This window comes from Polypterus senegalus, chromosome 5, assembly GCF_016835505.1.
Source record: "Polypterus senegalus isolate Bchr_013 chromosome 5, ASM1683550v1, whole genome shotgun sequence".
NCBI classification, from domain to species: domain Eukaryota; kingdom Metazoa; phylum Chordata; class Cladistia; order Polypteriformes; family Polypteridae; genus Polypterus; species Polypterus senegalus.
This window is the reverse complement of record NC_053158.1, coordinates 179046483-179071952: the sequence shown is the minus strand read 5'-3', so window position 1 is coordinate 179071952 and position 25470 is coordinate 179046483. Positions and strand designations below refer to the sequence as shown.

Here is a 25470-nt window from a genome sequence, read left to right as displayed (position 1 = left end):
CCTTTGGCCATTAGTATGGGTTGTCCATTTCTGAACACCAAGTAAGGAGACAACTGAGAAAACTACACTTATGAAAAGATGCAGGACCAGATGGAGTCGGTCCTTGAGTTCTTAAGGCCTACACTGAATAACTTTGTTGTATCCTCTGTCACCTGTTCAGTCTGTCCATAAGACTCCATAAAGTGCAGCTGCTGTGGAAAACATCCTGAATTGCTCCAATTGCAAAAAATGTGAGCGCTTCTTCCCCTAACAACTACAGACCATTCCACTTATGTCTCACACCTTCAAGACCATTGAGAGGCTGGCTCTCAATTACATAAGTCCTCTTTTGGTAGACCATCAGGATCCACTGTAGCTTGCCTATCATACAAAAATTGGAGTGAAGAATGCAATTATCTATCTGCCCCACAAGGTTTATTCTCACCTGGACAAAGCTGGCAGCACTGTGAGGATTATGATTTTTGATTTCTCCAGTATTTTCAATACCATCCAACCATCCTTGTTAAGGAGTAAATTCTGAGATATACAGGTGGATGAGCCTACGGTGTCCTGGATAATGTTCTATCTGTCAGGCAGACTGCAGTTTGTAAAGCTCACATATTGTGTTTCTGATATGAATATGAGCAATGCAGGATGGCCACAAGGAGCAGTCTTGTCTCCTTTTCTCTTCACTGTGTATACCTCAGACTATAATTATAACACCAAGTCTTGTCAGTTGCAACATCTCTCAAATGACTTTGCACTTACAGGTTGTGTTGATAAGAGGGATGAGACAGAGTATTGGAGTCACATGGAGAACTTTGTTTCATGTTGCAGAAAGAATTGACTGCAACTTAACATCAGCAAAAACAAGGAACTGGTTATTGACTTTCATCACAACTAAAAAGCCTCTATGTCCAGTCACTATTTAAGGAGTGGATGTAGAGGTGGTGCACTCCTACAAGTTTGTGGGGGTCCACATTAATGAGAGGTTGGGCTAGTCTCACAACACAGAGGAACCGTGTAAGAGAGGACAAAGCAGGCTCTTTTTCCTTAGGAGACTGTGTTACTATAATTATGGATGATGACGTCCTTCACATTTTCTATAATTCTGTGATGGCCATAACGTTTTTCCACGATGGTGTGCTAGGCTGGTAACATCACTTCAAGAGAGGCCCCCCAAATCAACAAGCTAATTAAAAGGGCAGGCTCATTTATGGGACACACTCTGGACCCCCTGGATGTCATAGCAAAGGAGATAAGTAAAACAAAACTGAGTGTCATTATGAACAATGCTGCACATCCTCTCTTTGACACAGTAACACTGAGGTCTTTCATCCAACAAATTATTCAGCAGAAGTGCATAATGCCTCACTGTGACTGGCAAGTCAGAACTTTTCTTTCTTTTTAAATTTTCTTTCTTTTATGTCATTCTGGTGCATGTTCAGATTATAGTGAATGAGTATATATATTTACTGTATCTATCTACTTATGCATTTATTTATTTAAAGACTTTCTGTAAAAAGCAAACTTTCCTCCTGGGGACAAATAAAGTGCTATCTATCTATCTATCTATCTATCTATCTATCTATCTATCTATCTATCTATCTATCTATCTATCTATAAACTTGCAATATTTCTTTTAATACAGTAGTTGATTAGAAGAGACAGATGTTTTGAGCTGCTGTTTAATTTTTTCAAGAAACTGACCAAAAATCGAGCCTTGGTATGTGTGTATGTATGTGTGGAATATGCATGTTGTCTTTGTGTGTTCATAGTTTTTCCAATTCAGTTTAATTTTACTTTTGTGTTTTAAAGATTTGTTGATTTGAAACATCATAATGCAGTGTCTCCAGTTGTACAGTAGTGTCCTTTAGATGGTTGATCTATACACTGCACATAGTTGCCACTAGTATACTTTTTTGGCTTTCACAACACTTTGTTTAACAAAAATAGGATCATAAAACAGATGTTATTCCTGAGCTATTGAATATAAATAAAACTGTTTACTATGTGTTTCACTGTAAAGTCCCACAGATTTCAGGAAGCCTGTGAGAGAGCTACAATAATAGTAGGAGAAATCCAACTATCTTTAGGGGGTAATACCCATATACTACAGGTTTTTGGTGGACTACATTTTGTCAACCATCATAGATGTAACATACACAAATACACAAGCTCGAAAGTCGGTGGGGGATCCCAAATAATTCTGTGCTTGTGTCACATCATGTTTGAAATTCAAAGCCCCCTCTCTTCCATTATAAATTTGCATGAAAATTACCTTCAAAAAACTCTATGGTTTGGGTGCAACATTTTCACTTTTGCCTAGGGCAACAAAAAAGCTAGAGCCAGTTGACTTTAGACAGACTATGGTGCCACCTAATAAGCTTGAGAGAAACAAATGGGGTCCTCATTCATTCATTTTGGTGTTCCAGTAGATCTCACTAACCACAAGGTAATTTATATTTTTCAAATTGAGTTTTATTCATAAACTTATCATAGTTTAACTTTATTCGTGTCATCTAAGGATTTTTGGCACAATATTTAAGTATTTCATTGTTAATTTTTATTCCAACAACACTTACAGTAAGTCTGAAATAGTTAACATTTTTTCATATGTTTTCAGGACCAAGCCCTCAATATTTACAGAGGACTCATCAAATAAAAAAAAATTCAACTTTTTAATAATATACAGTATCACTATAAAATGAACTCCCCACTTGACCTGTAATTTCACATTTTAAATGCTGATACCCAAAACTATTAAGATATAAAAGTTTAATTTTTCCCCTTTGCAGATCTGCTCTTCAGAAAACAAGCTAAAATTAAAGAATTTTCATTTTTAATGAATTGTTGTGACCTCTGGGCTTTAATTGTATGAATGTTGTCCTTTAGTACACTCTATGCAATTTTTGGCATAACATTAATTTTTGAAATGCCAGTTTGAATCAGCATGAGCATTATATTTTGTGATGCTTTAGTTACGGTCGGTATCATCTTGCTTAGGGTTGCTGTGCTTAGATGCCAAACGTGATTCACATCACATGGTGTCTGACATCCCAACTCTGTCAGCATTAAACACAGTGGAGTGTTGGTCTCAGTGTCCAAGCTTATGGATATATTAAAAACAAATGGCAATTTCTGCTTTATTTTTTTGTTAGAGATCTGAGTTCAGAACTGTGAACAATGAATGTGTGGGCAAAAGAGTGATGGAACTGGAAGTACAAGGGAAGAGAAAGTGTGGGAGGCCCAAACGGAGGTGGATGGATAAAGTAAAAAAAGAGCTGAAGGAAAAGGGTTTGACTGGGCGAGGAGGTGCAGGTCTGAGCTGTTTAGACAAGGTTGATCAAGCACATCGACCCCAGATAGAAGTGGAAAAAGGAAAAAGGAAGAAGAAGAAGAATTCAGAACTTTGCCAAGGGCAATTCTCACTTAGATTTCTGGATTTTGCTTTAGTTTTGATTATCTTTGTTTTTTTAACTCCCTGATAATAAATCCCCACTAGTTTTTCAACCATTCTTTGCCTTTTTGAACCTCTTGCAGATTTTTGTTTTCCACTAGCATCTCCCTATGGAGTTATTTTTCTTTTTCTGTCCTCCCTGGTCATTTGACCATAGCATCAGACTTATCATTAGAGACCTACAAACACATCTATATATGAGGATTCTTCTTTTTCTATTACTTGTATATCATTGTTATGTGTGTATTGATTTATTCTCATTTAGTATTTTTGATATGTCATTTATTCATTATTATTCTTATTTATATATTTTTGATATGTCATTTATTCATTATTATTATTATTTATAATATTTTTTGTTTTTTCTTGCAACTTTTTTCTTTGGCATTTTGTAACACTCTTTAAGCTACATTCTTTGTATGAAAATGCGCTTTAAAAATAAATGTTGTTGTTTCTCTTGGTCTTTTCATCTCTCTGTCTATTTGCATTTTGTATTTTCTCCCTGTAAAGGCATAACATTAATTAACTGTTGACTTCCAACAAAAATTGGTTAAAAAGTGCTTATTAATTTTATAGATTGTATTTAATGACATGCTATATGAGTGCTACTGTGGCTCAGTGCTTCACACGTTGATGACAGGTCCTGGGTTTGAATCCCATGCACAGTCATTGTATGCACAGAGATTCTGAGTGTATCTTTCTCCAGGTACTCTAGTTCAGTGTTTCACAATTGCGGGTACTAATCTGTAGAATTATTTTTCCTGTGCCACAGACCAGTACCTGTTTGTAGAATATATTTACCTGTGTGCAAAAATCAATTAGGTCCTTCCATGAAAACCCTAAATACAAAGAGGACTGTTTGACTTATGTTAGGTAGATTGCCCAGAGGGGACTGGGCGGTCTTGTGGTCTGGAACCCCTACAGATTTTTTTTTTTTTCTGTCCACCCTGGCCATCGGACCTTACTCTTATTCTGTTAACTAATGTTGACTTATGTTTATTTTTTATTGTGTCTTCTATTTTTCTATTCATTTTGTAAAGCACTTTGAGCTACATTTTTTTTGTATGAATATGTGCTATATAAATAAATGTTGATTGATTGATTGATTGAATTAATTCTCCGGTCACTCATGCCAAAGTGAACATTTTTCAGGTATCATTTAGAATGAAAAATTACATCAGTTTTGGCTGAATGAGTGAAACTCCAAGGAAGAGAATCCTGCTAGCCCCACCAATACTCATAATACATCTGGACACTCAAAACACAAATGTGGACCTGTGCCACCCATTTAATGTTAGTATATTATGAATCTCAAAAATTCAAGGGGGACAAACCCACCATACTCTCCAATGTAATGTTAATAAATCTTAACACTCAGAATTCCTGGGAGGACAAAACCCTGAAGAGGGAACCACACTTTTCAATAAAATGTTAATACATCTTGACAGAAAAATCTCCTCTAACAAGAAAGTGCCGACACTTAACGTATTTCTACTTCAGGGACTACTTTGACAAATTACAAAATAAGAGTAAATAAGTTTATTGTATTTTCCAGCTCCCCAGTCCATGAAGATTTTCACAGTCTTCTGCCACTACCCAAGTCAAAAAGGCTGAAATCTCTTCCTCTAGTTTTCCTTCCACTTCCCAAACACACGTGTCTTTAGAATAATTGGTGATTCTATCTCAGCCAAATGACTGTGTGCATAAATGAGCCATTTAAGGAACTGACATTACGTGCAGGCTGGTTCTTGCCTGGATAAACTTAGTAAAACACTAAACTGGATTAAGCAAGTTCAAAATGTATACATTTATGCATACGTGATAGTGTGATAAAAATATCTAAATGTAAAGCTAAAAATATCTAACAAAATATATTGTTGCCCTCATCCTCAAAATCTTTATGCCCATTGATTTCCAAACATGGAGAGTTCACTCTGTGATTTTCATTCTTACATTTAGTTCCTTCACTTCTTCTCCTTTGTTGTTAAAGTAATATTTTTTCTAGGCTCTTTGGTGGACAAAATCCCTTTGAAGAGTTAGTCTTCTTCCGCATCACCCACGCTAGCTCTTGCTTCCGTTTCTCTGGCTCAGCTTTCGATCTTCAGTAATTATGCAAAATAAGTGGGAAGGTGTAAACATCTCATGACGCAGTTGAAAACTGACTTTTTGCTTTATTCCGCTGCAACCATATTTTTAATCACTGCATAAAATTCCATTTTTAACTTTTCTTCATTCTTGCCTTAATTCAAGGGCTCACTGAAATCCTTCTATTCTTTCTCTGAGTCACTTTTAGCCGGTACACAGCCATGTGGAGCTGAAGCCTATTCCTGCAGTAATGAGATCCTTTATCACAGGTCGCTCATTCACATACACAAAGTCAGTTTGCTGCTGCCTCTTAACATGCATGCATTCTAACTGTACAGCATAAATTAGTTATCTCAGAATTACATAGATGTCAATATGGATATGTCGCACATTTTGAAAATTTCCTCAGCTGTTCAGTCGACAGGTTTATTGTGAGAAACTCTTCTACTTAAGCAAGACTTTGTTACTTCTTCTTCAGAAAACTGTTCCTCATATGTCCTTTTATTAGCACACATCAATGGTAACTGCCTCTTGTAATCAGTCCATTGTACATATACAGTGCATGCTACTTCATTGCAAAATCCATACTTACTTCTTGTCAGGTAATATCTTGACATTTTCTTGTTGTCTCAACATGTACTGTTGTACTTTAATCTCTCCTTAGCAATCTTAGGTTATTTGGAAAAACAGTTTAACAGACTTGAGACTAGAAGGGTGGAGAAATAATAGCCATGCACATCACTTACTGTGATCACCAGTAATGTACTGCTTGCTATTGTAAACACAAATTAAATTTGGTGTAATATTAAGATTTTTAGGGATTTTTGCAAGCTTCTGAAATTTGACTTTCAATCTGTTCCTGGCCTTAGCTTTGCCTTATATGCAATGAACTTCTGTATATCTATCCAACTCTTAGTTTAAGTAACTTCTTCCAGTTCAAGATCATGCGAATGAGAAGCCTATCCAGGGACCAATTGGACAAAGGCTCAAATCATTCCTGATTTCCTGACCCCTCTACCACAGGGTACATTCTTGCACACACTGACACTTACTTCTAGACCAGCGGTTCTCAATCTATGGTTTTATGTGACGAAGTACTAGGTTGTATGCAAGGGAACTCAAAACACTGGTACAGGAATAGAGAAAAAAAGAAAAATATGGATGAGATAGATGGATAGCTTAGCTATTAGCTATAAAAAATGGACTCTATGGACTGAATGGTCTCCTCTTGTTTGTCAGATTTCTGATGTTCTAGAAGAGAGCAAGACTGTCTCAAGAAATGCTTTCAGGGTTTGAATTTCAATATAGGATTATGGGTGCCCTGTCTTCTGCATGGTTTCACTTAATAAAGTGTGACAGTTCCACTATGCTTTCAAGGCAACAAAGGGCTTGCCTCATTTATGCCATTGTAGAATTAGAATTAAAAGCACATGATTTGTGCATGCTTTGAAAGTGTGATATTGAGAGCAATTAACAGTTTTTAAGTGAGTTTAGCAAGTGGAGAGACTATTGGTTTCTAATTCAGCACCATACACATAAGGAAAGCTTTGCATTTATCCTCAGTTTGTTATGAACATAACTACAGGTGTCTGTCCAACCATTCATTTTCTGACTGGTGTATACAGTTTAGGTTCACTGTAGTGGGTGCAAGACAGGATCTGAACTGTGACTCTGCTTATTACCTTGTTTTATATGTGCACCCACAGATTCACATCTGGACACCTTGGCAATGGAAGGCTGAACACTGACAGGACCACAGCTTACAGCCTACCTTTAGTTTTCTATCCTACGGTATCTGGTTTAGACAGTAACATTCCCTTACCCCTTGGCGAATGTTAGTTTCAGTGAGATAAAGACAAACTTTATTTAAACATATATATATATATATATATATTTATTCACTGAGGGACCAGGCATATTAAACACTGAGAGTTAAACAGATGAAAAACATTCTTCCTGAACAATTCAATTCAATGTCACACAGCAAGCTACATGTCAAGTAGTTCACCTTGAGCAGTTATAGAGTCAGCGAGCAGTGGCATAGCTAGAGTTCGTGCCGGCTGGGGCAGGACAGTGCTTCAGTTTGCCGCCCCCATCATATCTGAATATGTTAACCTATTTAAATAAAAAATTAAAATTACATATAGAGAAAAATTAAGATAAATTTTACATAGATGTATTCATATATAGAGAAACAACAATAATTTTTAACATATAATTATTTTTAAGCATTAACTAGACAAGAATATAGTATAAGCTGTGTTCTAATTATTATTAGTTTAGTATAATTATGCTGCGAAAACCACAACCAGTGACAGGTGGGGATGTTTTCACAGAGCAAGAACGCATTCAGATTGATAATGTAACGAAATTATAAATTGTAAATTAGTTGTTTATCTTCCTAGAAATTATTATTGGTGTAACGGTTATGTTTAGTTTTGTTATTGACTCACACATTTCAACTGCTGTGTCTGATGTTGTTACAGAAGGACAGTCTAAAAATTTTTTTTCAAGCATTTGTGGATAAAAATCAGAGAATTTTACTTTTTTCATTCATAAGTTCTATTTTTCCGAACCTTGCTGCTTACGCATGAATTGTACTGAGCCTTTTGGCCAATAATGCCACCCGGGGCAGACCGCCCCTTCCATCTGCCCCTACCTATGCCACTGTCAGTGAGTCCTGCAGGCAAGTTTAAGAAGGAGTGAGGACTTGAAGATCGTGTCAGGAGAACCGAAGAGCCCAACCACTGACAAACCTAAACAAGCTGAAATGCTTTTACGTGCTTTTTTTATACAGTAACTTGGTGGCTGGTCATGTAACTAATAGTTTCATTATGCCTTATCAATGATCATGTTGTTCATATCAGACATTACTATAGAGCTAATGCAATGATATAGAGTTTTAACTACAAAAAGGTCTCAATCATATATCTTATGTCTTCACCAAGCCTTGGCACACTACTTATCTTAAGCTTAAAGCTCAAATAATCTAACCAGCAGATGCTGGAAAATGCTTTTTGGTGTTTACATATATCCCAGTATCCATCTTTCTCTGCTTTCTTCCAGGAAAGGGTTTATTCACCCCTGCCATGTTGTTTCTTGTCATATGCTTCCTTAGCTTATCTTAATGAGCTTTCTATTCACTTAAAAGCTGCATGTTATCTAAATACTCCTGTATATTCTAATATATCACATCACACAGATTAACTATTGTACATCTTATTACCACATAATGTAATAAGATTTATTTTAACCCCAGTACACATTCCTTAATGTTTTACTTTCTCCAATTATTTTTGACGTTCAGTATTTTGGTTGGCTTCCCCAGTTCTGTGCCTCAGCCCTTTCTCCTCTCTAAGCTCTGCATGCAGTTCCGTTGACCTTATGGCTTAGTTTTTACTCTAATACACATTGTCGACTGTGGCATATTCTATAGATAGGTGTGTGCCTTTCCTAATCATATTTTATGGATTGAATGTATCACTGGTAGTCTCCAAACATGGTGCAGAAACATCTCAATAATGATCAATAAAATGGGATGCAAATTAGCCAAAATTCAAGTGTCATAGCAAATGCTTTGAAGACATGTGATATGATAATTTACTTTTTCATTTTTAATAAATTTGCAAAATGTTTAAAGTCTTGTTTTTGCATTGTCATTCTGGTGTATTTAGTGTTGCTAATGTCAAAAACTGAATTAAATGATTTTAGCACAAGGCTGAAACACAGCAAAATGTGAAAGAAGTGAAGAGGTCTGAAAATGTTCTGAATCCACTGTGTGTTTCAACATGGTCCTCTTCTCTGCTTTTTCCCTTCCTCTCCTGAAAGCGCCCTTAACATGTATTTCTGCAGAGCAGCCAAGGAGATCAGCAACCGAAACTGCTAGGGTGAGAAAGAAATCCAAAGTAGCGCAAAAATCTCAAAAATGCAGAAATTCAAACAACAGAAGGCTCTCAGAAAACAAACAGGCTACAACATACAGTGGTGTGAAAAACTATTTGCCCCCTTCCTGATTTCTTATTCTTTTGCATGTTTGTCACACAAAATGTTTCTGATCATCAAACACATTTAACCATTAGTCAAATATAACACAAGTAAACACAAAATGCAGTTTTTAAATGATGGTTTTTATTATTTAGGGAGAAAAAAATCCAAACCTACATGGCCCTGTGTGAAAAAGTAATTGCCTCCTGAACCTAATAACTGGTTGGGCCACCCTTAGCAGCAATAACTGCAATCAAGCGTTTATGATAACTTGCAATGACTCTTTTACAGCGCTCTGGAGGAATTTTGGCCCACTCATCTTTGCAGAATTGTTGTAATTCAGCTTTATTTGAGGGTTTTCTAGCATGAACCGCCTTTTTAAGGTCATGCCATAGCATCTCAATTGGATTCACGTCAGGACTTTGACTAGGCCACTCCAAAGTCTTCATTTTGTTTTTCTTCAGCCATTCAGAGGTGGATTTGCTGGTGTGTTTTAGGTCATTGTCCTGTTGCAGCACCCAAGATCGCTTCAGCTTGAGTTGACGAACAGATGGCCGGACATTCTCCTTCAGGATTTTTTGGTAGACAGTAGAATTCATGGTTCCTTCTATCACAGCAAGCCTTCCAGGTCCTGAAGCAGCAAAACAACCCCAGACCATCACACTACCACCACCATATTTTACTGTTGGTATGATGTTCTTTTTCTGAAATGCTGTGTTCCTTTTACGCCAGATGTAACGGGACATTTGCCTTCCAAAAGTTCAACTTTTGTCTCATCAGTCCACAAGGTATTTTCCCAAAAGTCTTGGCAATCATTGAGATGTTTCTTAGCAAAATTGAGACAAGCCCTAATGTTCTTTTGCTTAACAGTGGTTTGTGTCTTGGAAATCTGCCATGCAGGCCATTTTTGCCCAGTCTCTTTCTTATGGTGGAGTCGTGAACACTGACCTTAATTGAGGCAAGTGAGGCCTGCTGTTCTTTAGATGTTGTCCTGGGGTCTTTTGTGACCTCTCGGATGAGTCGTCTCTGCGCTCTTGGGGTAATTTTGGTCGGCCGGCCACTCCTGGGAAGGTTCACCACTGTTCCATGTTTTTGCCATTTGAGGATAATGGCTCTCACTGTGGTTCGCTGGAGTCCCAAAGCTTTAGAAATGGCTTTATAACCTTTACCAGACTGATAGATCTCAATTACTTCTGTTCTCATTTGTTCCTGAATTTCTTTGGATCTTGGCATGATGTCTAGCTTTTGAGGTGCTTTTGGTCTACTTCTCTGTGTCAGGCAGCTCCTATTTAAGTGATTTCTTGATTGAAACAGGTGTGGCAGTAATCAGGCCTGGGGGTGGCTACGGAAATTGAACTCTGGTGTGATACACCACAGTTAGGTGATTTTTTAACAAGGGGGCAATTACTTTTTCACACAGGGCCATGTAGGTCTGGATTTTTTTCTCCCTAAATAATAAAAACCATCATTTAAAAACTGCATTTTGTGTTCACTTGTGTTATATTTGACTAATGGTTAAATGTGTTTGATGATCAGAAACATGTTGTGTGACAAACATGCAAAAGAATAAGAAATCAGGAAGGGGGCAAATAGTTTTTCACACCACTGTACATGGATGGATTTTTTCCACTTTTATTTCCCCACCACTCGTCTTGTGCTACCAAACAATATAGTTAAATTTAAAACGTCAGAGAATTGCAGCACTTTAAAGAGCCTTGTGCAGAAAGTAGGAGAAAACCTTGAAGTCTTACAAGGTCAGAGCTTTCTGATTATGAGGACAATGTCTTTGTTATTATTAAGAGTCTATCTTTATTTATGTTTTTGTACTTCAAAAATTCATTTTGCTGTCTTTCTAAAACCTCACACTGTTCCACTTCATTTGAGCTAGTATGGTGCTGGGGTGTCACCCACTGCAAGGCAACGCTCGGGTCCTAATCTGGGATCCTGAGGTGGTCTGTCGTGTGGTGGTGCAGTAACGTGCTGTATCAGTGCATGCTCTCAACCCCCCTCTCTCTGTCTCTCTGACAACTCTGGGATTTTTTTAAATGTATACTTTGATTTCACGATTAGTTGTCGTTTCTGGACTTACTTAGAGTATACTTATTTATTTTGTCTTCTTGATTTTTATTTTTTGCAATGACATTTTGGATGTTACTATTTTTTATGCCCTCTGACAACTAAAGCATAATTACGATTGCCATGTTTACTGCTATCATTGTGGCATCAATCAAATTCTAATGCAGATTAACTTTGTAAAGGTTAATGTTAGGGTTAACTACAGTTTTAACAGTTACCTTGTGTTTGAATATTCACGTTTCTTTTGACCATTCACTCTAAGACATTTAGGTATTTGTGCATTTTCCAGTTTTGATCCAGGTTCCTCTGATGCTTCTCTTGTCCAGTCCTTTTGTGATCATCTCCCGATCCTTTAAATTACATGTGCCCTTAACAAGTTATAATTTCTGTATATTATTTTTCATTTTAAATAAATAATTCACATTTTCCTTAATTTGTATTGTTTTAATGGTGATGTCATCATGACACCAATTTCAGATTGCTTTAGGTCTTCGGATATTCTTTAGGAATGACATTTGTTGTCAGTCACACGTTTAACAGCGGCACTGTGTGTGATGTCACAATTGCCATCATTACATAAGATTGTGTTGCAGAATTGCTGGCATCCAAGTTTTTGAATATTTTCCAGACAAACTCAAACTTTTTCGAGTTGTTCAGGAATGGGAATTTCAAGTAGTCTGGACCTTTTTCTTTTTTTTTTAATGAGGATTAATGAATTTTGCTGTTAGGTATTGCTTAATGATCACCTTCCTCATCTCTTTTTTTTACTTTTTGTTTCAGACCTTAACCTATTTTATGACTTTGTCTTGCCCTTTCAGGTTTTGAAATTTCATGGCTCCTTGTTTTAGTAATTAGTCCTTTGGGACAAATTACTTCATCTGCTCACAACAAAATCTGGAAAAATAAGAAATGCTAGCTTGCATTAAAAATTTTGAAAATTCCTTTAGATCACATACATTTCTATAATATTCAAATTTATGGATTAAGAATATTTAATAAATGTATTACTATCAATTGTAATTTATGATATCCATTATTTATTAACAAGTAGTTATAACTGAATTTATACTGGTAATAACACATTTTACTTTTTTATATTAATGATAAAATGTATAGATGGTACACTTTACTTTGTATTTTCTTTATTCATTTATATTTCTTGGTTTCCCCAGCCAGTTCTTCGTGGTGAGAATTTAAACAACCTCCCCTTGTCTGTACTTCTGAGAAAGTACTGTGAAGCTTTGTCATCCTTATCCAACATAACAGGTAAAAAACTGCATTGTACATATTCTGAATGAACTGATGCTTTTAGCTTTATATCAAAATTTGAAATGAGATTATGTCCCATTATACATTTTTGGTTCAATAGAAAGAAAAGTAAAAATAATTGTAAAAATATTGTGTAATTATGGAGCTGGTCAGACATCATGTTTTGGATTCTGGGATCACCAGCTAATGGTTTCTAGATAAGTATATGTGATCTGTTTTCATGTCCTCTTTGCTGTATCATTTAATGAATTAAGACATTAATGTAGAATAAGAAAAAACACTTTTACACTGTTCCAAATTTTCTCTATTGTTGCAAATTGTTGACATTGAATGTTTTCAGTTCTTTGACCAAAATCTAATATTAGACAAAAGGGGCCTGAATGAACAAATATTTTTTTAACTCAATTTATTAAATGAGTAAAATAATCTAATCCAATTGGTACTGTGTAACAACATAATTGCTCGGTAGGGAAATCAAACCGATAAAATTTTGCAGTGGAGGATGGGATGTCTGGCATGTCTTTACCTGGCCGGGAGGTCGGCATAATGGATGTGTAGCCTGGGTGGGTGGGCATTCCAGCCTCTAAGGCTTGATGTTCCCTGTTCCCTTTCCTGGTTGGGAGGCTAGGACAATGGAAGGACAGTGGAGGACCACCTCTCAGAGACATATGTATGTCGGATGGGATGGCAGCATCTCTATTGCAGTGCTACCATTTGGACACCAAGAGGGCTGTATAGGAAATGTAGTTTTGATATGAAGACCTGCTGGGGTCTTACGGAGCTGCTGGAAGAAGCTGTGGAAAACTGCTTTCCTCTTATCCTGGAGCTCAAAATTACCTTGAAGAACTTCTGAGCTACAACACTGATCAATTGGAATCACTCCTGGAACTGGCAAAAAACAGTGCCTCCCCACCTTGGCCTGGTAAGTCGGGAGTGGAGAAGGAATGTCACCTTAAATAAATGTAAAGTAAAAGAGTGAGAGAGAAAGGAAGAACAAGAATATTATTGTACTGTTGTGTGAAAAACTTAAAAATAGTTAAGAATATTTTTGAGCCCAGGACCTATGTTCATGTAGTTGGGGTATTTGGTCGAGGTGTGAAATGCTACCTAGTGCCAACAATAGAACATTAGAGTGAACTGATTTGATACAATCAGATCATAACCTGGTTCTGCTTCAGCCTCAATACAAACAAAGAGTGAAGGCTCTACCTACAACCACACGCTCATTCAGGAAGTGGTCCATGAGGCAGAGCAGGCTCTGAGAGACTGCTTTGGAACTACAGATTGGGATATATTGCTGGGGTCACATAGTGAGAACATTGAAGAGGCTGTTGAATGCACAACTGATTACATCAACTTCTGTATGGACATTGTAGTTCCAGTAAGAACAGTACGCTGCTATTCTAACAACAAGCCATGGATTACAAGTGACATCAAGGGCCTCTTGAACCAGAAGAAAAGGGCTTTTAAAGGCGGTGATTAGCATGAGCTCAAGCGCGTGCAGAAGGAACTCCGAGTCCAGCTCAGGGCGAAAGAGCAGTACAGGAGAAAGCTGGAGCAGAAGTTGCAGAACAACAGCATGAAGGAAGTGTGGGATGGGATGAAGATTATCACTGGCTGCAGCTCGAAGCGGGCTGCCGCCATTGAGACAGACGTGGAGAGAGCAAACCAAATGAACAACTTCTTTAATAGGTTTGATCACCCTAACCCACTCTCACCTCGGAGTACTGCATCCTCCAACCATCCTTCTGCTGATACCAGCATAGGTGAGACATACCTACCCACAATTACAGCAGCCCATGTGAGCAGAGAGCTGAGAAGACTTCGTGCCAGCAAAGCAGCGGGTCCAGATGGTGTATCGCCACGACTGCTGAAGGCCTGTGCGTTGGAACTGGGGAGTCCTCTACAGCGCATCTTCAACCTGAGCCTGGAACAGGGAGAGTCCCAAGGCTTTGGAAAACATCTTGTATCACCCCTGTCCCAAAGGTATCACGTCCTAGTGAGCTGAATGACTTCCGGCCTTTTGCTCTGACGTCACATCTGATGAAGACCATGGAGCGACTACTGCTTCACCACCTGAGGCCACAGGTCCGCCACGCCCTCGACCCTCTGTAGTTTGCATACCAGGAGAAGGTGGGAGCGGAGGATGCCATCATCTATATGCTACACCAATCCCTCTCCCACTTGGACAGAGGCAGTGGTGCTGTAAGAATTATGTTTTTGGACTTCTTTAGCACCTTCAGCACCATCCAACCTCTGCTTCTTAGAGACAAGCTGACTGAGATGGGAGTAGACTCAAACCTGGTGGCATGGATCGTGGACTATCTTACAGACAGACCTCAATATGTGCGTCTTGGGAACTGCAGGTGTGACATTGTGTTCAGCAATACAGGGGCGCCGCAGGGGACTTGCAGGTTTCTTTTACTTCAGCAAAGGTGAGTGCTCATGATGCTACAATTAGAAAGATACTGGACAGATATAAATATCATTGAAAAGTAGCAAGATGGAAGCCTCTGCTGACCAAGAACAACATAAATCCCAGGAACCAGTAAGTCTGAGGTATAAAAATACAGCATTTCAAAATAATAACATCATACCAACAGTTAGACATGGTGGAAGTTTGATGTTGTGGGAATGGTTTGTTGCCTGAAGAGCTAGATGACATGTCATAACTGAAGGAACTATGAATTCTTTTAATCTTTCCATTACCTGATGCTGAAGCAAAGTTGGGTCATGTATCACAACACTAGTCCAAAACTGCAAGCTTGCATCCGAATGGCCAAACAGAAGCAAAAATAAGGAGTTGGATCAGCCTAGTCAAAGTCAAGGTATAAGCACAATGTGGATGCTGAATAGAATTTCATGAAATGGGTTTCCATGGCTGACCAGCTGAACTTAAGCCTAAAATTACAATGTGCAATGCCAACACCAGACAAGGCTCTTTTCTGTTCCAGAAAGTCTGTGCCCATGTCACAAAGCCAGGGCCATAATGATATGGTTTGTGGAGTTTGGTGTGGAGAAACCTGAGTATCCTGCACAAAGCCCTGACCTTAATCATACTGAAAACTTTTGAGATGAACTGGAATGCCGATTGTGAGCCAAGTCTTCTCATTCAACAATAGCACAAATTCCCAGAGGCAAACTACAAAATCTACCCTTCACAATAGGGTAGAGGCTGTTATAGTTGCGAAGGGGAGCTAACTCTATATTAATATCCATTGTTTTAGAATGGGATGTCCAAAAGCTCATATACAGTAGCTTGATGATGTATATGCAATTCACTGATATGGAAGTCATTAAATGGCTAGTTTACAATTAAAAACACATATAAAAGAAAGTAACAATTGGGGTGGAGATGGAGTTGGCAATCATCTATCTATCTATCTATCTATCTATCTATCTATCTATCTATCTATCTATCTATCTATCTATCTATCTATCTATCTATCTATCTATCTATCTATCTATCTATCTATCTATCTATCTAGGCTCAGTTATAAGTTATAAAATATATTGTTGTTTCTCACCACTGTGTAGTACAATATGCACATTTCCTGTATAGCGTTACATAATTACCTTCTTTCTGTGAGTCTGACTGAATAACATGATTATACAATTTCTATATTATTGCACTATAGAGACTAAGTAATGTCCAGACTGATCACAATTTAGGTTACTTTTTATACATGGCTTTACAAACTGTAAGAGATGTCATATTACAAGCAATTTTCTTTCTTAACATGCTGTAATTGGTTTAGCTTATCCATTAAGAATGGAATAAATGATAATAGGTATCATTAAACTTAAATGTAATAAAAATTTGTATTGTTTAAAAATAAAGTTTTAGTATATTACTAGTAGCTTTCATAGGTAATTAGGATTAAAGGTCACAACACTGAAAAAGGCACTAAAACAGCAATCCTAGAATGCGGCAAGGCAATCAGAAATATTTTGAAGATAACAAATGATCTTCATTTGTACATTTCAAAGCCTAGAGCACAGGTATTTTGTCATTTGAGTTGTAAATCAGATGTGACTGACAGGAAGTGAATTAATGCAGAAAACAATCAAAGAGAATCACATTAGGACATGAATGCTGATTGCTGGGAGGCGTTAATGGCATTGTATAATTTCACAATCAACATCAGCCATTCTATACAGTAAGCCTCAATGAAATAATCAAAACTGTACTAAATACCTTTTAGGGTGACTATTGTACTATTTAACTCATACAGCCATTTCATGCATTTTGCAATAATAATAAAAAAATAATTAAATGGTATTTAAAATATGTATAATTTAAACTTCAAGCTGTTTATTGTAATCAGAGTTTGCTTATCTTGAACAAGTCATTGGATGCTTTGTAGATCTGTTTACGTTTTTTGTTTCTTGCCAATCACTGTCACTGCTGTCTGTTGTAGCACTGATGACATTACAAAAGATTGCTCTGCTGAAAACGTTCATCAATGCTTGAGGTCTATAATGAATTACTCTGTGAAATAATTATTTTCAAATGTAGCAAAATGATCTTGTTCATTGTTGGATGTTAAATGGAGGCTACAGCAAAGTCACCAAACAGTAACAGTAACAGTCTTGTTCACATGATGAGCTAAACCGTCTTGTCTCATTTGGTTTTATTTGAGTTACAATGCATTTAACTTTGTTTTTCAAACAGAAAGCAGAAAATTATGTTATACTAGTCAATCAAACAAAAAATAATCACATAGCAGATATAACTATTTACTTCCAAATCAATACAGTGAAAACAAAAGAAAAACTGAAATACAAAGGAAAAAGTCAATGACATACCCAGCTTATTAGTCTAAAATAATATTAATGGATTCTTGCCATGTTTAAAAAATGTTTTGGACATATCCTCTAAGAAAAAACTTCTTATTTGAGATAATGTAGGGTATCAGTTACCCACTGAGTTAAAGAAGGTGGGCTGGAATTTTTCCAATGGATCAAGACAAGTCTGCATGCTAGTAGTGTGGTATAGGCTATTGCAGTTGATTTCTCCCTGTGCACTGTAATGCCATCCAGGAGTACAAGAAATATCACGGTTGATGGATTAAGAGTGATTGTGCTACCAAGACTGCCTGAATAATATGTAAAAAAATTTTATCCAAAGTGCTTTCCAAAAATGTATGGCCTAGTGATTCTGGAAATAGGTGGTAATGCTTGTAAGTTGGATCTTGCCCCAGTTAAATTTTAGACAATTTTATATGAGACTAGCAAAATACCCGCACTTCGCAGCGGAGAAATAGTGTGTTAAAGGAGTTATGAAAAAGAAAAGGAAACATTTTAAAAATAACGTAACATGATTGTCAATGTAATTGTCGTAGGCTTATTTTAGTATTGAGAGTGAATTTGATGATTGTAAAGAGTTTAATTTATGATTGTAAATGTGGTGTATGAGAAATGCGCATTTTTAGGATGTAAGGATCTCTTTGTAAACGACGTTTGCAGTTCTGCCATTGGGCTGTAAAATGACCAAGCTGTCTGCTGAGGTTACTCTTGAGCATGCAACATACAGTTGGCCATGTGAGAAGCAACCACGTGGTAAATGCGCGGACAGCAGCCATGCAGAAAAAGGAAGGGGGACCAGGAGCGACCCTTGTGCGTCTCTGCCGTGAAATAAATCCTCTGTTAACAGAAATAAGGAACGAAACCGCCAAAAGGAGACGTCAGTTCCGAAAGTTCCTTACGGTATAATGGTGAGGACCACCAAAAAGAAAAGTTTGTTATGGGGCACAGCACGAAATGAAACATACTTAACATTTGTAAGTACAGTGTAAAGGATGAGCATGGGAAATATGGGCTTCCTACTTATATTGGAAGCCACAGCAATAGTGAGGAGGAGTTTCACCTATCTATATATACAGTTTAGGGGGTACACCCATTTCCCCCCTTGGGTGTTGCAATAGGACATTAAACATATCTAACTTTTGTAAATACACTGCAAGTAATGAGCACGCGAAATTTCAGCATCCCACCTATATGGAAAGTGGGAGAATTAGTGATGAGTCAGTAAGGGCTTTGTCTTTCATATGTATTTATAAATGTGATTGATGAACGCACATACAGGACTAGAGTGTTTTCTTTTTATAAATAAACTTGGGGGCTTATCCCCTGCTCACTTCGCTCACCAACTCCCCTTGCCTGCACTATGCGCCAGCCATTTCACGTCTCTGCCACTCGTGTTGGGAAGATGGGGGGCTGAATGCACCCCAAGGAGATGCGGTCACTCTTCCAAAACCCTCTCTTAAATGGTGATACAAAGGGAAACAAATACTGCTTTGTTTACCTCCTCTTTGCTCAATCAGCTGCTGGATTGCTGCTATTACCGGCACTGCCGCTGCTGCCGCTTGATGTAAATCTCGTGTGGCACTTCGAACATTTAAAAGCCTGTACAGCAGCTGTCCTACTCTTTGTTTTTTATTTCCAGCCCAGGGCATGGTTAAATCTGTTGTCACAAAATCTTGTCTCGTGGGATGTGAGTTCATGATATTTTAGTTTATAATTTAAAAATGGAGTACAAATGGAGTACAAATCACATTAAAGTTTGATAAACTTTGAAAAAAATGATTCCAAACATATACATGTAGGTTTTAAAATAAGCCCGATTTAAAGCATGACAAAAAAGTGACATAAAAACGTCACATAAAATTGTTGTACAAAATCATTGCACTTTTAGGCTTAGGATTTTATATATAGAGAGTATATAAAGAAAAAAACAATACTAAAGAAAGGATACACTAAGCTTCCTTTAAAATCAGCTGGACACTCACAATAATACGATTTTTGAAAGAGAGCTATTGACTCTAGCCACTTTGAGAGTTTGAGAGTTATGGTTCCTATGTACGAGCAGGAGCAAATTCTTCCACCCGGTTCTAATGTTGCCAGAGCTTTATACTGTTCTCATGGTCTATGTTTCCAAAATAAGATCATGCATTTGCCAAACATAGGATACATTCTTTGCTAACACAGGGTATCACTAACTAGCAGAAAATATCCCTTGACCGCACACATACAGTATGTATGTGCCTGTGCATACACACTCACACTTTCACTTGCACATCACCATTTGCATATCTCCTTTATAATTGTACTATTCTGCAGACTTGTATGAAGTTTTCCTTTTTAACTTATGCTATTTATGTTATTTCTAAGTGATGGTCTGTTCTGTTATACACAGCTCCAAATCTACCAAGACAAATTCCAGTGCATTAAGTACTGGCGAATAAAAGTGATTCTGACATGTACAATTCATATAAGGTTTAGGCACAAGTAAGAATTCACACTTTCTTTATGTGTAGTACTAATAAACTATTTTCATAAAACATTTAACTTCTAATCCCAATTATGTATTTAATGGCGGATCGGAGCTACCGTAGCACCTATTCTAGTGGCACCATGTGCAAAATGGGTGCTAACTTTAGGGGTCACGTGCCTAGCATCTTCTAAAATTTTGGAAAAACCAGCATGGCCATAAAATGAATTATCACAAGCTGTGTTAATTTCCCTTTTAAAAAATGATAATGTGTAGTGTCATGCATTTAGAGCTAATTTATTTCTGATGGGTATCTGACTTATTATATTATAGTAAATACTGTACATTATATAAATATATATATATATATATATATATAAATAGATATATAAGACTTGCTCTGTTTCACAGGGTATTGCTCATTAGTAATTAAGACAGAAAAATGTAGGATTTTGTTCTTTACAAGAAAGCCAAGACAATCCAAAAATGAAAAAAAAAGTCTGAGAGCTGATTGAGCTCAGCTGCACATTGTGTTGAAATGTTGCATTGGTACAATGAATGGAATAAATGAGTTTTGGACTAGTGGTCTTTATCACTTAAGTAACTAGGAAACATAATGACAAGTATCCTTTTTCACAAACTGTAATTATCATAGCATGTATACTTTGGTTGTCATGGAAGCGACAGTATGAAATTGAGGCTGCCATTATTTTTAATTCTGAAGGTCAAATACATAATAAATATTTGGACGCTAAATGTTGTCTCTATAGTTGCTTTTCAGTTTAATTAGAGATGTACAGTAATGCATATTATGTAGGTAATGCTGCTAATGACAAGCGTAACTTCTCTTTTTCCACAGCCAGGCAAAAACAGATTTTCACTGATACTTTTCCCTTGTATAAACAGTATGTCTATTTATCATCCTAGATTTAAAAGATACATCTTATTAATTTTTGTTTAAACAAATAGAATGATATAAAAGACAACACAGTGGTACAGTTGCTGATGCAGATGTGTTACAGCTCCATTACCCTGGCCTGCTCACTGCTCATATATGAGGTTTGCATGTTCTCCTAGCATCTATGTGGACTTTTCTCTAGGTAGGTGAGTTTTTTATGTTTGAGTTAATTTGTGAATTGGCTTTTAATTGGCTCAGTATGAATCTACCCTGTAATTTGCTTGCATATGAATGTTAGTTTCTTCCAGCTGATATATTCCTGAATTGCACAAGAGTGGATTTAGAAAACGGCCGGATGAGAAAGTGTTAAAATTGCAAGGAAATATTTATTCTCTCGCATATATCAGAATATGGACTGTTAGAACTATAGGGTGGTCCAAATCTAATTATGCAATTTTCATTACGCTATAACTTATTAAGTTTATTACATAGAAAATCACCCGAAAAATCCCAGACCATCGAGAAGTTTACAAACTGACGACATGAAGAATTATCTTCGCGGCGAACTGGAATCGTCCCCGCATAAATCAAAAGTCATCTAGACGATCTGCATCTGCATAATTAGATCTGGACCACCCTGTACAGTCTTTCTGGCTATTTCTCTATGATGTACCTAAATGGCAACCCAGAGTGAACTACCTATTGTTTTTGTGCCCTTAGTGTAAATGTAGAGTAATCATAATAATAATTCATGCAATTCTGATTTGTGAGACAGTAATTTTTAACTAATAAAATGCTGGTAGTACACAGTCATATAGCATTTAAAGTGGCTAACCTCTATTTAGGTTTTACCAACCCGATAATTTTTCTTGGATTTTTTTTTAGGTTAGTGGCCCTTAAAATGAATGAAACTTTAAAAGCAAAAGATAAATGCAGTTTGAAGATTGTGAAAGTAGAGAGGGCAGAATATGTCCTTCAGAGAGGAGCTCCGAACAAGTCAATCAGGAAGTAACTTCATCGCTCTGTCTCTCTCCATGAGAAAAATAGCCAGAACTAATTCAGACTGCAGCTACAAAGATTATAGTGGAAATTACCCACTTCAGCATGCTGTGCTAAAATCACAAGTTGTATTCAGTTGTCTGTGATGCTGAAGAAATCTGATATTAAAGCAATCCTTAAATTTAGGAAAATTACAAATAATAACTTTTCTAGTTTCTGCTGTGTGGTACAGTTGTTCACAAACCCTGAACCAAACAAGCTCATTTTTTATGAATGAATGCAGAATAAGGATCAGTTCTGAATAAAGTAATCACAAGGCACTTTACAGAGCAAATTAGATTAAAAAAAAATCATAAAAATATAAAAATGGGAATGGCCAAACACTAGTAGAAAGAACTTGACTCGAAGGATAAGCAGTAAGGCACTGTGACCAGACAAATTAACCAAATCTAGATGAACTGTAGCACAATGAAACACAACAAATGAAGTGAAAAGACGAGAGGTAAGGAAATGAGTTTTTATGTTTGCATAACATCTTAGTTTTTATAAAGCTCACATACAGATCTGTAGACAGTTATCTGGAATGGTTACATCATGACACGTTCAGCCTGATACAGTATGTGAAGCAAAGCTAAAATGCAGCAATAAGACCAACATGAGGAAATCTGAGCTGTCTCTTGGGTGTTCTGGGTTACTGGTGTTGACATCTCTATAAACTAGTAATATTTCATGGGATGTGCTGTTCCTAGTAGAACCCTACTGCAATTGAGCCAACAATTATGTAATGGGAAAATTAACTCAAACTATATTTAATGAAAAAAATTATATAAATAAAATCATAACTCCTGTCTGTCTTTTGGCGTTATTTGTTGTCATTTATCCATTTTGCACTCTAAGGACTTCATTTCAGTCCTCGGATTGTGTCTTATCTGTTTGTCTATGTTTTGTTTGCTACTCACAGATATACAAGCGAACCAATTTCCATGAAATTCTGCAAGTTAGAATATTTGCTGTATGATGTTTCAAAAATATCATCAGGGAAGTGGGAATTGTATTGAGGAGAGCAAACAAAAAATTGTGCATTATTCCAAAATGGCTGAGTCAAAGTTCATGAAAATGTGTATGCATAGTACTGTTGATACAACTTAATCTTGATTTAAAGGCCACATTCCACATTAATGATTCAATAGAAATGATTGACTTTAATGTGATAGGGAAAAAACAAAATAATAGCACATACCTCAAAAATGTGAAATTTTATACTTACATTATTGTTCATGCAATTTAAAATATACTGTATACTTAATCGAGTTTCAAAAATTTCACTGGGAATTGTTATTGACAGGGTCAACACCACTCCGAAATTACTCCAAAACAGTTGAGTTTATGTTCATTAAATTTTGCCTGTATATTACAGTTAATCCAACTTAACATGCAGAATTTTTGGAGTTTTCTATACCTAACCTGAACTGCTTGAGGTATTACTTCAACGGAAAATTGATGCATATTGCACCGTACAGTTGTGTGAATGCATTAAGCTGCAGAGTGGTGCAGTAGCTGTGTGGCAAAAAGGCAAAATAATTGAAATCAAGTGCAAGAACAAGAAAGACACCTGCAGTGTCAACTGTCAGTGTTTGTGTCAAGGGAAATGAATGTGGAAGTCACTAAGTCTTATGCTGTGATAGGTTACAACAACACAATATGTGATGTTGATTGTTTGGGTCAGTCACTGACATTCTACCCTGTCAAGTGCAAGGAACAGAAAAATGCATTGCAAAAAGATCTTTCGACATCTCCTCAAACATCTATATGCATTGGAGATTGTTTCAAAATGTTTCACATGTATCACATATATTAAATCAGCATCAGTACAGCAGCGGACACTAGCCATACTTTTCCTACTGTGACTATATTAATGTTTCTGTATTTACATGTTTCTTTTACAAGTAATAATATTTTTTGTTGTTGAAATAAATTCATTGCTTCTGATTTTTTCTGGTGGCAAATGTAATGCTAAGGAGTCTACACAAACATACCTGTACAACACTGGGTACCTTGGGTAACTTCAAAAATACATAGAAGAAAGGTTAACGAAAATGAGAATACTTCACACATAAATAACTTTAGTCAAAGCTGTGACAATATGGATTCTGTAGAGGCTCAAAACTTTGACATTAGGATTACAGTGAAGCATGTTTTAGTATAAGTTCTAAGAATCAAAATAAAAATTTAAAACCGAAAATCCAAAAAGTTAAATGGTCAAAGTCCAAAACTTACAGAAGATTTAAATAAAACAGAAGAAAAAAACTTCTATTTTTGTGGCAAGAACCAATGCCACAGTAAAGAAGCCATGGTAACAGGTGCCTCAAATAGCCCTCAGGTAACTGTGGTTCTAATGATGACAACCGGAGGGCATTAATTCAATCATAAAGCACCACTTTGCTGATATTGCAGCAACCTAAATGATTCATTTGGTGCCTACCATTTTTTATAGTTTATATGTACATAAAGTCTTTTTACACAGATATAATCATAATTTCTTATGTTATCTTACTGTTGACCACAAGAAAACTGCCTGGGCATTTCAGCTTTCTTTCTTAGATATTCCTATAGAATTTAGATCAGCACTTGATGTACCAGAAGCAAAAGCTATAACCATAAGTAAATTAGTCAGTATTCCACAAAGAACAATGAACACAAGTGTAGCCATTGAGACTCATAACTGTGAATCCCTTTTTATATTAAAGGCATTGTTTCTTTGAACAAGTAAAAGGTAAACTGGATTAAGACCCTGATAATTTTACTGATACAGCTGTCCAGTATGCAAATCTGATTCATAAGCAGGGTATTTAAGCAAGAAACTTTACTGTTGCTCCTTATCTCTGGAGTGCTTCCACTTGACAGCATAGGTGGCACAAGACTGTCATGCTGGTGCGCAGAGAGGAGTGCCAATAGCTGTTATTTCTGGGTTTATATTTTCATTGTAGCAGTAAGACACTTTTATGAAACCATTATCGTAAGCTTTACGATAAAAGAAAGTGCTTAACTAAAAGCATTTCAGGTTTATTTACTGCAGCTGTTTGACCCTTTAATGAGAACCAACAACTATTAGTCTCAAAAGAAATGTCAAATTTTTTTGCCCTCAGTCTTAAAGTTTTCTTGAAAAGAACTTGTTTATAGGAGTATAAATCTGAAACTGAAGAGGTGGACAGCTCTCTTGGGTATGTGAAAGTGAATATACTACCTGGATTCTTTTTATTTATAATATATCTCCTTTACAATTGCGATTTCCACCTAGCTGGTTTTAAAGAATATGCCGACATAAAACAATTCAAGGAGGCTGTAAACATTCCGAGCAGTATCAACCACAACCCTGCACAGGGCGCCAGTCCATTACAGGCGTCACACACACAAACCACTTTAGGACTGAAATTGAATCTCATGCAA

At 36.7% G+C, this 25470-nt stretch overlaps 1 protein-coding gene across 1 annotated transcript in view; it reads left to right on the top strand.

Moving 5' to 3' along the window:
• The window catches only part of LOC120529666 (corticotropin-releasing factor receptor 2), a 349034-nt gene that overhangs the window by 41127 nt on the left and 282437 nt on the right, over nt 1–25470 (top strand). The window contains exon 2 of the mRNA XM_039753669.1: nt 12757–12850. Within this exon, the coding sequence (XP_039609603.1) occupies nt 12757–12850 (94 nt within the window). The remainder of the gene's footprint in view (nt 1–12756; nt 12851–25470) is intronic.